A 15,282-nucleotide genomic window follows, 5' to 3' on the forward strand; every position below is an offset into this window, starting at 1 on the left:
AATATTTGTCCTTTTGTGATTGACTTATTTCACTCAGTATAATGTCCTCCAGTTTCATCCATGTTATGAGATGCTTCACAGATTCATTGTTGTTCTTTCTCGTTGCATAGTACTCCATGCTGCCACCATTTTTGAATGATCTTCAGAAAATTTTACTTTTATGTGATATTAATGGTAATATTCAGTAATTTCCATTTTCTTTTGGATCACTTTTCTTTGGAATTCGCATAAATACTGATCTCTTCCAGGAGGCTGGCCAGGTAGCTCTCTTCCAAATTTCTTTGCATAGAAGAGTGAGCACTTCCTGTAGTGCGTCTTCTTGTTGAAACGTCTCAGTTTTTATTGTCAATTCCTGGAGCCTAGTTTTTCACCAGTGCCTTCCCTGCAGCTTGGACTTCTTCCTTCAGTTTCATTGGTTCTTGGTCATATGCTACCTCCTGAAATGGTTGAATGTCCAGCGGTTGTTTTTGGTTTAGTATCTCTGTGTATTGCTTCCATCTTCCATTGATGAATCAATCAATATTTATTTAATTATTTAGGGGTGTTATCCTCCTTTAATCTAATCTTAAATAATTTAGTGCAGGACCTATCAAAGTAGATTGCCATAATTTGGCTCTCCCCCACCTTTTTTTTTTTAAATACTTCACAATATTTAATGAACGAATGTATCATGAAGTATTGAAACACTTCCGTACTCACACTTGGGTTGAATGATATTTAGAGTGTTTACGACGATTTGCTCCAGTACATAAAGATGAGGTGAACATGATGGCAGTAAATCTTTGGAATTATACATGACTAATTTTTTTTTTTAATTGTACTTTAGATGAAGGTTTACAGAACAAATAGTTTAATCAGTAAATAATCAGTAAAAGCATATTGTTTCGTGACATTGGTTAACAACCCCACAACGTATTAACACTCTCCCTTCTCAACCTTGGAGGAATTTTTTCTTTTTTGGTGAAAATATACATTGCCAAAAATGCACAATTGCAAAAATTTCTACATGTACAATTCAGTGACATCGATTACGTTCTTTTAGTTGTGCTGCTATTCTATCTCCTTTTCCAAAATATTCCATCACCATTATCGACTCACTGTCCCCTAGGCTTCGCATCGAACCTTTTGAGTTGCTGTTGTCAATTTGATCTCATGTAGATAATTCTTTTTTTTTTTTGTTTTTTAGATGGAGGTTTACAGAACAAATAGTTTCTCATTAAACAGTTAGTACACATGTTGCCCTATGACAGTGATTAACAACACCCCAACATGTCAACACTGTCCCTTCTCAACATTGGGTTCCCTATCACCAGCTTTCCTGTTCCCTACTGCCTTCTAGTCCTTGTTCCTGGACTGCTGTGCCTTGTTAGTCTCGTTTTGTTTTATGAGGCTGTCCAATCTCCGGCTGAATGGTGAACTTTGGGAGTGACTTCACCACTGAGCTAAAAGAGTGCCCTGGGGCGATTCTCTCGGGGTTTCTCCAGTCTCTGTCAGGCCAGTAAATCTGGTCTTTTTTTGTGAGTTAGAATTTTGTTCTACATCCTTCTCCAGCTCTGTCCAGAACCCTCTGTTGTGATCCTGGTCAGAGCAGTCACTGGTTGTAGCTGGGCACCAGCTAACTGTACTGGACTTAGTCTTGTGGAGGCCTCGGTAGCTGTGTTCCATTAGTCCTTTGGACTAATCCTTTCCTTATATCTTGTTTTCTTCATTCTCCCGTTCTCCTGAAAGGGTGAGACCAGTGGAGTATCTTAGATGGCTGCTCACAGGCTTTTAAGACCTCAGACGCTACTTACCAAGGTAGAATGTAGAAGATTATCTTTCTGAACTGTGTTATGCTGATTAAGCTAGGTGTTCCCCAAGACCATGGTCCCCACAGCCCTCCGCCCAGCAATTCAGTCCCTCAGGGAGTCTGGATATGTTTGTGGAGCTTCTGAGACCTTTCCTTGTACAAGTTGTGCTGGCTTCCCCAGTACTGTGTATTGTCTTACCCTTCACCAGAGTTACCACTTACCTATTGTCTATTTGGTATCCCCCCCTAACGCCCCCATCCCTCGTAACCGTCAAAGATTGTTACTTTTTGTGTAAACGTTTTCAGGAGTTTTTATAGTAGTGGTCTTATACAGTATTTGCCCTTTTGTGATTGACTTACTTCACTCAGCATAATGTCCTCCAGTTTCATCCATGTTGTGAGATGCTTCGCAGATTCATCATTGTTCTTTATCTTTGCGTAATACTCCATTGTGTGTATGTACCTTAGTTTGTTTATCCATTCATCTGTTGATGGGCATCTAGATTGTTTCCATCTTTTTGCTATTGTGAACAATGCTGCCATGAACATGGGTGTGCATATGTCTACTTGTGCGATGGCTCTTATTTCTCTAGAATATGTTCCCAGCAGTGGGATTGCTGAATCATATGGCATTTCTGTTTCTAGCTTTCTAAGCAAGTGCCATATCATTTTCCAAAATGGTTATATCATTTTGCCTTCCCACCAGCAGTGAGTAAGAGTTCCAATCTCCCCGCAGCCTCTCCAACATTTGTTATTTCCAGTGTTTTTGTTTTGTGCCAGTAATGCCGGGGTGAGATGGTATCCCATTGTGGTTTTAATTTGCATTTCTCTAATGGCTAGGGATTGCAAATATTTCCTCATGTATCTGTTGACCACTTGAATGTCAGTCTGGTGGAGGCGTTCCATTAGTCCTTTGGACTAATCTTTCCCTTGTATCTTGTTCTTTTCATTCTCCCTTGCTCCCGAAGGGGTGAGACCACTGGAGTATCCTAGATGGCTGCTTACAGGCTTTTAAGACCCCAGATGCTACTCACCAAGGTAGAATGCAGAACATTGTCCTTATAAACTGTGTTATGCCAATTAAGTTGGATATTCCCTGAGACCATGGATTTGGCTCCCTCTTAATATAACCCTATCTCAGTATAAATATTGGACTTACTTACTTTTATTTTATTTCATTTGAAGTTGGTAAGTTGGTGTGGTGTGAATGTGGAAGGCGATGGTGAATGATATGCCACAATGAGGAATAACTTTTGTAACTTATTTCCATGATTAAAATATGTGCTACATTTTCCACTTTGTATCTCAGAGTGTGCCCAGAAAAGGTTAATAAGAAAATGGGAACAGTATCTAGTTGGACTTCTTGGATTCCCTAGGTTCCTTAGCTTTGCAGTCGGTGGACTTGGATGAGTCTAGGAGTATGGCCCCGGAAATGTTACATGAAGGAGCTTCATCATGATATGCTACCCTTCTGACAGGCTACAGTGGTGAAAACATTGTATTGATTTCAACAGTAAAATGTGTTTCATTTACAGTAAAAAAAAATGGTATGAGGAAGGTAATTTACAAGCCTTTTAGAGTCATAAAAACAGTAAATAAAATAGACTTAGTCAATTTTGCTTTGTTTTTTTAAATTCCTTTCAGTGTTTATTACTCCACTTTTGTGTTGTAGAGCCATATTCACTAAATATATAGTAAATATATTGTAGTGATTATTTTCACGATCAATGATTAAAACTTGAGGGAGGATTGAATTAGCCTTGCATTTATTTTTAAGCTCACAATTGCATTTTGATAACTCCTTAGATATTCAATTAACATGTGAGTTATTTGCATAAAATATTTTCATACTCTGCTGCCTATTGCAGAATCACTTGGTATTTTTCCTGTTTTATTAATGGTTCCATTTACTATTATACTAGTGGAAAATGACATCGTATAATTGGAAACCAGTGCAATACTTTATAGCTTATTGGCTTAGAGTAATTATCTGCATGTTATATTATGCTTTGAATTACAATAGAAAGTATTACATTATAATATTTAGGAGAAGTGGCAAAGTCAAATAGTTAAATTGCTATAGTAAACTTTGACTTGCTAGGAGAATGAACACATTTATTAAAAGACAATTCTGTAATACGTAAACAATGTGTTCTCAGATGATAACCATTCTTCTCTTGTTTCTTTTTTTTTTTTTTATAATTTGCTGCTTGCCATTTCAGGAAGTAGAGGTTTGTATACAGCTTCTGTATTTCATGTTTTATTTTAGATTTTATATTTTAATTGGTCACATACACTCAATTGACATTATTTTCCCCCTAGGATGATTATTTCCGCGCTTGGAGTCCCGGAAAACCCTTCGATCAGGGTAAGAATCTAATTATTTTAGATTAAAATACTTACATGTTTACAGTCACTGTACTTTTGTCTGGTTAGAATTTAAAGGTGTAAATAAGGGTGGTTTCCGTGAAGAATTAGAAATAGGCAACAAGTGCTTTTACCGTGACATCTGTGAGCGCCGGGACTCTGTGGGACCGCCTTGTGTTTCCAGGCCTTACTAGTTTTCCCCCTTTGACTGGGTTCAGTCTTACCACTTTTCTATTGCTCTCTGTTAGTTGAAAGTATTTGAGTTTTCCTTCTCTGACAGGTTTCTGCCTTACACAGGTTCCAGCTTTAGCAGCTTTTACAGTATTTCAGCATAATATATTTAGAAAGAGTCAATTAGGTATCATGAGTATGTCAGGATGTCTTTTATTTTTAGATACATGTCTTAGATTACAGATGTAGGCATTTGAACTTTTACAGCGCCCCTTTTTTACTAGTTAATAGACGTCACTTCTGCCAGTTTTCAGATGTGTTCAAATGCATTCACTGGGCAATAGGTTTATTTGTGCACAACTGAAAACAAATTATTTTGCTACCTGTTTTCCAGGTATAAAAAGTTTCATTTGAAAAAGAGCAGACTTGTAATTAGTCTCAGTTGGAGTTTAGCAAGATCCAAAAGAAGAAAGCATATTCCTTCGTTATACAAAATTAGTCTTCCCTCACCTCTGTATACACAGCTTGCAATCCAGGTTAGGTTACTTTAGGAAGGAAAAGCAATCATAATTATATAAATAACTTCACAGATGTGTTTATTAAATTCTACAATATTAACCAGTTGCCGTCGAATCGATTCTGACTCATAGCGACCCTGTAGGACTGATTATAACTGCCCCATAGAGTTTCCAAGGAGCACCTGGTGGAGTCGAACTGCTGACCTTTTGGTGAGCCGCCGTAGCTCTAAACCACAATATTAGAACCAGAAAATCTTCCTTTTAAAGTTTGAAACAAAAGGAATTTCTGCTTTACCTAGGCTATATTAATCTTACAGAAAATACTATTTCATGAAGCAGTATCACCTAAAAACTGTTTTTGTTGTTAGTTGCCAAAGAGTTGCTCTAACTCACGGTGATCTTAAGCGTAACAGAATGAAAGATTGCCCGGCCCTGTGCCATCGTCATGATCTTTGATATGTTTTAGAACTGCTAGAATATTTCTGTAAATGATTGAATGATGGAGCCATGATGTGCTAGTAAGGAAGCTCTTAGTGTATTTTCCTATGTCTCCAAACATATGAATTTAATATTTGGGATTAATGCTACACCCACCCCATCTATACAGTGAGAGTCGACCTGGGTGGACCTAGATATTGACATTAATCTGGAGTCTGAAATTAAATTAATCTGGAGTCATTCACCTACAGTTCCCCCTTTAAATTTAGTTTCTTTCTAAAATACTTTATGTAATCTCACTATTATTATCATCCAGTGTATTTATTCATATAATCTGCCTTTTAAAATAAAAATAACTAGTTATAATTTGGTTACTAATAAGCCAAGTTACATGCATAAAGGACAGACAATAACAAAATAATCACATGCAAACTGAGATATAGTTGGTATTTAATGGATTTTCCTGATGGAGTCAGAAACCTTAAAATGGTAGTTATCTTGATAGGGACGTTAACATTTAAATGTGCCATACTCAGTGCATCCTGTTACAAGAAAGATACTTTTTCTTTCTTCGTGCGTTTGTGACAATTTATTGAACTGCAGTTTATTTCTCATTAAAAAGTAAAATGAAATGATTCCTGTAGGGGAGGCTTCCAAAGTCTAATGAACTACAAGACTGATTCACTGTAATTTTCAAAAAGTTTTTCACCTACTAAGTTGCTGTGTCATATTTAGCAAGCATATTAATCATGAAATAACAATAGCTAATATTTGTAAAGAGTTTGGTATATCCTGTCACTATTTTAAGTATGTGATATATACTAATTCATCTAATTTTCATAATTCTGCAAAGTAGATGAGAGAATTGAGGCATTCAAGGAATTAAGTTCTTGCCCAAGATCATACTACATAGTGACAGAGTTGGGATTGGGGTCCAACCAGTCTGACTCCAGAACCCTTTTTCCTAACTGCTGTGCAGTACTGCTGATCAGATGATAGGATTAAAAATAATAATAATGGCATACTAAAGATGTTTTGAAGTTTGTGTTTTAATAATAAATATTTACTTGAATGAAAATTAGAAATAGAGTGGTGTTTTTACTGAACGTATATAGTTGCTAAAGACACACGGAAAATGTTTGGTACCAGAAAAAGAAAGAAAAAGAAAATTAGAGTGCGATCCACATAATGGTTTTCCATTTATTTTAGCCTTTGGATGAAATTAATCAACCTACCTGTAGACCACACCAAGGGATGAGAAAAAGTGTCCTTTTCTCACGTAGCTCTGAAAAAATATCACTTGAATAGAATAGACTTGAGATTAATTAATTGCTAATATGTTTCTGTTCTTTCTGATGATAGAACTTTCTTTTAAGTATCATTTTCACAAGCCAATGAGCTGAATATTGGAACTAAAAGTTTCCAAGATTAAAAAAAACCCTCTGAATTCCCCTGAATTCTAGAAAGCCATTTAACTAATCTAGGAATTGGGAGCAAAATAATTTATGATGTAGATATAAAATAATATTATTAACTTCCATGTTCAAAAAAATCACTGTCGAAGAAGAAAATAAAAAGTTAGGGATGATATTTGATTCCAAACATTCAAGTTTTATCAAAGAAAGGAAAAAAAGAGAGACTGCTGAATACCAAAGAAATTATCTTAAGCATGGAATGTTACACAAAACATGGAGAAATTACAGTACCACTAGAGAAATTTGTAATTAATAGTTCGTAATATAAATAGTACCTGTCAGTTTGTCCTAGTGTGGTGGGTTGCATGTTGCTATGATGCTGAAAGCTTCGCCAAAGGTATTTCAAATACCAGCAGGGTCATCCATGCTGGACAGGTTTCAGCAGATCTTTCAGACCAAGACAGAGTACAGAGAAAGGCCAGGTGAAGTACTTCTGAAAATAAGCCAGTAAAAACATTATTGACAGCAACAGAATATTGTCCTTATGGTGTTGGAAGATGAGACCCTCAGGTTGGAAGGCACTCAAAATATGACCGGGAAGAGCTGCCTTCTCAAAGTAGAGTCAACCTTAATGATGTGGAAGGAGTATAGCAACTTTAATGATGTGACAGGACTGAAAATGAGAAGTAACAGTGACAAATATCCGTTAGTAATTGGAACGTGGAATGTACAAAATATGAATCAAGGAAAACTAGAAGTCATCAAAAGTGAAATGGAATGCAGGAGGATCGATACCCTAGGTGTTAGTGAGCTGAAATGGATCAGTATTGGCCATTTCGAAGCTGACAGTCATATCGTCTACTATGCCAGGAACAACAAATTGAAGAGAAATTGTATTGCAGTCGTCTTTAAGAAGAATATTTTGAGATCTGTCCTGAAAGACAGTGCTGTCAGTGATAGCGTTAATATTCATGTGCCTATAGGAACAACAACTGATAGACCACTCTTCAGATTCGCACGCCAGCCACGAATGCCCAAAGATGCAGAAACAGAAGATTTTTTTATGAACTGCTAAAGTCTGAAGTTGATTGAAAGTGCAGTCACAAAGCACTGGAAATTATTAGTGATTCAATGTGAAAGTTGGAAGCAAAGAAAGATCAGTAGTTGGAAAATATGGCCTTACTGATAGAAATGACCCTGGAGCTCACGTCATAAAATTCTTAAGTCCAATGACTTCTTCATCCCCAATACTTTTTTTTCAACAACACTTGGACCTCTCTGGATAGGTTACATAGGAATCAAATATATTATGTCTGTGGAAAAAGATGATGGAGAAGCTTAATATCAGCCAGGACAAAGCCCGGGACAGACTGTGGAAAAGACCATCAATTGCTCATGTGCAAGTTCAAATTAAAGCCAAAGAAATTCAAAGCAAGTCCATGAGAACCAAAGTATGACCTTGAATACACACACCTGAATTTAAAGACCATTACAAGAATAGATTTGATGCACAAAACCCTAATGACCGAAGACCAGAAGAGTTGTGGGATGATATCACAGTTGTCATACATAAAGAATGTGGACTGTAATTAAAAAGACAACAAAGAAGACAAAGACCAAAAAAGTTTGTCAGAGAGACTCTGAAAATTGCCCTTAAGCACAGAATAGCTAAAGAGAATGGAAGAAATTATGAAGTAAAAGCGCTGAACAGAAGATTTGAAAGAGCAGCTTGAGAAGACTAGGTAAAGTATTATAACGAAATGTGCAAAGACCTGGAGTTAGAAAATCAGAAGAGAAGACATGATCGGCTTTTCTCAAGCTTTGAGAACTGAAGAGAAAATTCAGGCTTTGGGTTGCAATACTGAAGGATTCTACCTTTAAAAAAAGAAGAAAAATTTGAATAACACAGGAAGCATGAAAATAAGATGAAGGGATACCCAGAGTCATCGTACCAAAAAAGAGAAAAAAAATTGGCCAACGTACAACCATTTCAGGAGGTAGCATATGATCAAGAACTGCTAGTACTGAAGGAAGAAATTCAAGCAGCAATGAAGTCATTGGTAAAAGAAAAACTAGGCCCCCGGAATTGATGGAATATCAATTGAGACGGTTCAACAAACAGATACAACATTGGAGACACTTATTCACCCGTGCCAAGAAATTTGAAAGCCAGCTCCGTGGGTCAGCTGACTGGAAGAGATCCATGTTCGTGCCCATTCCAAAGAAAGGTAATCAAACAGAATATGGAATTTATCAAGCAATATCATTAATATCACATGCTCCCAAATCTGTGCTAAAGATAATTAAAAAATGGCTGCAGTCATACATCAGCAAGGAACTGCCAGAAGTTCAGGCTGGATTCAGAAGCAGACTAGGAACAAGGGATATCATTGCTGATGTCAGACGGATCTTGGTTGAAAGCAGAGGATATGAGAAGGAGAAGGATATTTATCTGTGTTTTATTAATACATGAAAGCATTCACCTGTGTGGATCATAGCATATTATTGATAACATTGCAAAGAACAGGAATTCCAGAACACTTAATTGTGCTCATGAGGAAACTGTACTTAGACCAAGAGGCAGTGATTCGAACAGAATAAGGGGATACTGAGTGGTTTAAAATCAGAAAAGGTGTGTGTCATGGTTGTATCCTTTCATCTTATTTTTTCAGTCTCTATATTAAACAAATAATCTCAGAGTAATCCTAGATTATATGAAGAAGAACATGGCATCGGGATTGGAGGAAGACTCGTTAACAACCTGCAATAAGCAGATGACACAACCTCATTTGCTAAAAATGAAGATGACTTTAACTGCTTACTGATGAAGGTCAAAGACTACCACCTTCAGCATGGATTGTACCTGAATGTAAACAAAATGAAAATCCTCACAATTGGACCGACAAACTACATCATGACGAATGGAAAAAAAAAGTTGTCAAGGATTTCATTCTACTTGGATCAGCAGTCAACGCCTATGGAAGCAAGAGTCAGGAAATCAAAGGACATGTTACGTTGGGAACATCTGCTGTAAAAGATCTTTTTAAAGTTCTAAAAAGCAAAGATATCACCGATGTCTAAGGTGCATCTGATTCAAGCCAAGGTCTTTTCAATCATCTCATATGCAAGTAAATGCTGGTCAATGAAAAGAGAAGACAGAAGAAGAATTGATGACTTTGAATTGTGGTGTTGTTGAAGAATACTGAACATACCGTGGACTGGCAGAAGAATGAACAAATCAGTCATAGTAGAAATATAATTGGAATACTTCTCAGAAATGAGGGCACTGAGACTTTATCTTGCTGACTTTAGATATGCCTTCAGGAAAGAGCATTCAATAGAAAAAATAAACATGTTTGATAAAGTAGAGGGTCAGTGGAAACGAGGAAAACGCTCGATAAGACGGATTGACACGATAGCCTCAACAGCAGGCTCAAACATATGAAAGACTGTGGTGATGGTGCAGGACTGGGCAATATTTCATTCTTTTATACATAAAGTCACAATGAGTAGGAGCCAGTTTGACGGCTATTAACAACAACACAGTATGGATAGTGTAACTTTTCAACACAGAACTCCTTTCTCTATACATGTGTAATAAGCACACACAAGCACGCATATGCGGGTATGTATTTACACATGTACACACACGTTAGAACCTGCATGTTTGCCATTAGGTAAAATAACGGGTTTTGTTTATATATAGATTTTCTGCTCTGGTTTAGCTGTGAAAAATTTTCATCTCATGTTAGCTTCTTTTTATCAGTCCTTCCTCTTTGTTTTTCTTGGCCATTAGAATAGTAAGAGTTTCAGGAAAATATACACACATTTCCAACTGGTTTAAATAAAACTATTCTGGTGAAGGTAAATCTGCTGTAAAATCAAAGAAAGCATTGTTGGTGTCATTGCGTACCATCAAGTAGATTCTGACTTATAGTGACCGTATAGGACACTGATTTCAAAAATTAATTGCTTTGGAATTTTCCACATTGGAGTTTCTTTGCCAATACTTCTTTATGGAAGTGTGGAGAGTCAGGAGTTGACACTATAAAAATCAATGAAAAATAATTGTGTTGAGGACATAAAAATTCTGTTTACTGTTAAATAAACTGAAAGGGACAATGCATTAGTGAGCCTACAATAGTACATGATAAAATTTTTAAATAATTTAATAAATGCTTTTCTTCTCATACAGGAATGAGGAAAGAGGGTCTGTAGCTTTAAAAACAATTACTTTATTTTCACTGTGTTAAGCCTACCTTGTTTTCAGTCATGGATTAATTTGGGTGTGTAATGGATAAGTTGTGGAAATTTTTAGCAGTGATTCCTGTGAGTTAGTTAGAGAATCTATTTGTACTGAAGTAGTATATTGGTAAGGATTGCCTTTTACTCAGAAGTTATTTTCCCTAGTATGTGATATCTCGGTGCCTTGAGGTGATAAAGAGTTCGAGTTGATGCAAAAGGTATTTTCTATATTTGCCTCATTTTCTTATAATCTAAACCAGCTTGGAGTTTGATCCATTTGGTATCTATCATGGCTGGAGTTATAACCAATGGGATTATTATCAAGAAATTGAATTTAAATACCTCGAGGGATTCCAGGACAAATCAGTTTCGTGTTGTGGACATGTTTTCCTTGTTGCTGATTTCTGGGGATATGAAATTATAGACAGGAAGTAGCTGTGGCTTTAGGTCAGCACCCTTGTTTCTCAGCAGTGTTGTTGTGTGCTTTCTCCCTAAATTAGACGGCTTTGGGAAGGGCAGTCCGACTCCTACTGGCTCGTTCGAGTCCATATAACTCAACCTAAACTTATGAAGAGGTGCTTCGCTAGGAGACCATTCCTAAATTCAAGCTGTTCAAAATCTAGGTAGGAGAGATTGACATATGAACTGGTAACCTTGTAGCTAGATGAGCTATTCTTGCACGGATTGTAGGGGGATGAAAACAAGACTCAGCTCTTTGAAAGAGCAGCCATCTGCTTCCAAACATGTTGCCCTCAAGTAGATTCCAACTCATAGCAGCCCTAGAGGACAGAGTAGAACTGCCCCTATAGAGTTTCCAAGGGGTGGCTTGTAGTTTCGAACCGCCGACCTTTTGGTTAGCAGCCAAGCTCTTAGCCACGGCACTACCAGGGCTCCAGCCATATGCTTCTTGTTGTTGTTAGCTGTGGTCGAGTCAGTTCTGACTCGTAGCGACCCTGTGTACAACAGAACGAAACACTGCCCGGTCCTGGGCCATCCTCACTATGATTGCCATGTTGGAGCCCATTGTTGCAGCCACTGTGTCAGTCCATCTCTTTGAGGGTCTTCCTCTTTTTTGTTGACCCTCTACTTTACCAAGCATAATGTCCTTCTCCAGGGACTGATCCCTCCTGGTAACATGTCCAAAGTATGACCATATGCTTAGCCATACACTTATCCGTTATTTCTGTCTTTTCAGAATTAGTTCTCAGAGCTGAAACACTTCATCTACTTTCCCAAACTTCTCACGTACGCCGGCAGCCATAGCCTGGTGTGTCCCTGTGCAATCTGGTTACAATGGAAACGCTACTGAGATTTCATCTGGGGCTTTTATTCCTGTCAGCGAACAGAGTTGTTTGTAGCATATTGGCAGTTATTATTTTTCAGATTAGCCTGATGTGTCCCTTTGCAGTCTGGTTACAGTGGAAGAGCTGTTGAGATTTCATTTGGGGATTTTATTCCTTTGAACATGTTTGTTCCCGTTCGAATCCCTACTGAAAATTTGCATTTCCATCCCAGATATACTGAATTGGAATCTGCTTTTTAATAAGATTGCAGGCGATTCTTATGCATAATAAATTTTGAGAATTACTGCTCTATTAGTGGAACCCTGGTTAAGAGCTCAGCTGCTAACCAAAAGGTCAGCAGTTCGAATCCACCAGTGGCTCCTTGGAAACCCAATGGGGCAGCTGTACTCTGTCCTATATGGTTGCTATGAGTAGGGATTGACTCCAGGGCAACGAGTTTGGTTTGTTTTTTTGGTTTGGGTCTGCTACCGGTTCTCAGAATTGTTCGCTAATCAGTGGCATTAGCATCACCTGGGAACTTGTTAGAAATGCAAATCCTCTGCAGGCGTTTGAACTTAGCAGAAACAGTTCGAGGTCCTCTTTTATTCCCTCAAGGAATGTAGCTGTTCGTAGTACAATGACAGTAATTATTTTTCAGATCGAAAAAGTACTAGTGGTTGAGAAAATGCTGCCCCTAACTTATCTTTCCTTCCCTAAAATACATCACCATACTTCTTAAGAAACTGTGTAGATCACACAGCGTGGATGTCACTCCTCTTCCAGGTGCCTTTAACTTCCTCAGTTTATATGAGGATCATTTTTTTTTTTTTTAATGTTCTTAGATGGTATTTATTGATAATATCCTGGAACAATAGGTCGGTCTTACCCGTGATTCACAGTACAGTCATGATGGTATCCCAGTACTGTTTTGTGAAACAGCCTGTTGTCTTCTACATGTTCTAGTGGAGAAATGGAAACCCTGGTGGTGTACTGGTTAAGTGCTCCAGCTGCTAACCAAAAGGTCAGTGGTTCGAAACCACCAGGCACTCCTTGGAGACTCTGGGGCAGTTCTGCTCTGTCCTATAGGGTCGCTGTGAGTTGGAATCGACTTGACGGCACCAAGTGTTTTTTATTTAAAGTGGAGAAATTGATGGCCCAAGATTTGATACTCAGTGAGGACAATACACAAATGTGCTTACAGATTTTCTAAATGCATTTTCAGTGATTTTAAAATGTACCTCTTGAACCTCTCCGTGATCACCTTACACATGAATTGATTCAGGACTTCTGTATCCTTTTGGATGAATGACTTGTAAGGGTATTTAGGTGCTAATGTCCATGTCAGTTTATATCGTATATTGGTTAAATAGTCATGTTGGCAAACTTGGCTCATAGACGCATTCTGTATTCTGGATTTTTTCCCAACTTTTTCAATTATTAATATTATGAATATGTCAAGAGTTATAGTACTTAGTTTTCTATCACTTAAATGTAGAAAAAGTTCATAGAGCAATTCCAGGACTTTTTTTATCCTTTCAAAATTATTTTTCCTTGTGTAACTTTAAAGAATGTGATAGGAAAAAAAAAGTGCTTCTTGAGTGTGGTGTTGGTATTAAAAAGGTTTATCAATGTTTCACTTTGAAAAGAAGTTTATTTCAATTACTTTGAGTTGACAAATCCTGAACATAAAAATATTCTTTTAAAGAAGGATTACGAATGATTTCCTTTTCACTGAAAATTTAGTTCTTACTTTTTATGTTATTATTTAAGCTTATTTTGAAATTACTTACTTGTCACTGTCAAAAATGATAAAGTTAGGAAGATAAAAATAAGAACTTAAACGTTCTTCAAATTATGAGAAGACCGGTATGTAAAAACAAACTATATTTTTTAATAGTAAAGAAAATGTCAGAATGTCACTACATAAATTACATGAATTCTGTTACACTGTAAGTCATCCAAACGGATTAACATGTATAATCTGGGATTGTTGCGTGATAAATATAATCTCAGCAATACCACGTTATACACAGTAATCCATCTAGATGACTTAAAGTGTAATAGAATGTCCAGCATTATTATAGGGAAATATAAAAGAAAAATTTCCACATAAAAATCAAAATTATATGCTCAGTACTATGCTCAAATTTATCCATTCATCTTTCTCTAATCAGCATTTTACTTTTCTGTTTCCCAGTCTAGGCTTCTGCCTCCCCACAACTTCTATGCTTTTTAAAGTCTAGTTTTCGTGCGATGTCCTCCAGTTAACGCTGTTGTTTATTTCATGCTCATCGTGTGCACGTATCTTACAGTACATTGCATTTTTAATGTAAATATACACCTACTCCTCACTTATTCACTATCTCTTCATCAGATATTTTGCTTTTACGACAATAATAACAAATCTACTCTCTGACTAATTTGCGCATTAATGATGTACATCTGGCAGTAAACATTTCATGACCAGTGGGACATATAGTGCCTGTCTTAGTCATCTAGTGCTGCTCTAACAGAAATACCACAAGTGGATGGATTTAGCAAAGAAGAGTTTATTCTCTCCCAGTCCAGTAGGCTACAAGTCCAAATTCATGGCATCAACTCCAGGAGAAGGCTCTGTCTCTCTCTGTCAGCTCTGGAGAAAGGTCCTTGCGATGCATCAGTCTTTCCTTGGTCTGGGAGCATCTCAGCACAGGTACCTCAGGTCCAGAGGACACGCTCTGCTCCCAGCACTGCTTTCTTGGTGGTGTGAGATTCCTATGTGTCTCTGCTAGCTTCTCTCTTTAATATCTCAAAAGAGATTTGATTAAGGCACTATCTAATCTTATCAACCTCAGCAGTATAACCTCATCACAGTGATAGAATTTACAACACATAAGGAGATCACATATAACCTCATCATAGTGATAGAGTTTATAAAACATAAAGAAATCACATCAGATTACATAATCATACAATATTGGGAATCATGACCCAGCCAAGTTGACAGATATTTTTGGGGGACACAATTCAATCCATGACAGTGCCCACCTACATTTTCTGCCTCTCGGGTCATATAA

At 37.2% G+C, this 15,282-nt stretch overlaps 1 protein-coding gene across 7 annotated transcripts in view; it reads left to right on the forward strand.

The window, feature by feature from the left end:
• The window catches only part of SPOCK3 (SPARC (osteonectin), cwcv and kazal like domains proteoglycan 3), a 529,200-nt gene that overhangs the window by 185,136 nt on the left and 328,782 nt on the right, over nt 1–15,282 (forward strand). For 3 of the 7 annotated variants that reach the window (XM_004390071.1, XM_004390076.1, XM_004390072.1), the window contains one exon: nt 4,112–4,157. The exons of 3 other annotated variants lie outside the window; for them this stretch is intronic. In XM_004390071.1, the coding sequence (XP_004390128.1) occupies nt 4,112–4,157 (46 nt within the window). Of the gene's footprint in view, nt 1–4,011; nt 4,021–4,111; nt 4,158–15,282 lie in introns of all 7 variants that reach the window. One more of the 7 variants, XM_004390070.1, reaches the window with a different exon arrangement.

This window comes from Trichechus manatus, unplaced genomic scaffold (genome assembly GCF_000243295.1).
Source record: "Trichechus manatus latirostris isolate Lorelei unplaced genomic scaffold, TriManLat1.0 scaffold00281, whole genome shotgun sequence".
Classification (NCBI taxonomy): Eukaryota; Metazoa; Chordata; class Mammalia; order Sirenia; family Trichechidae; genus Trichechus; species Trichechus manatus.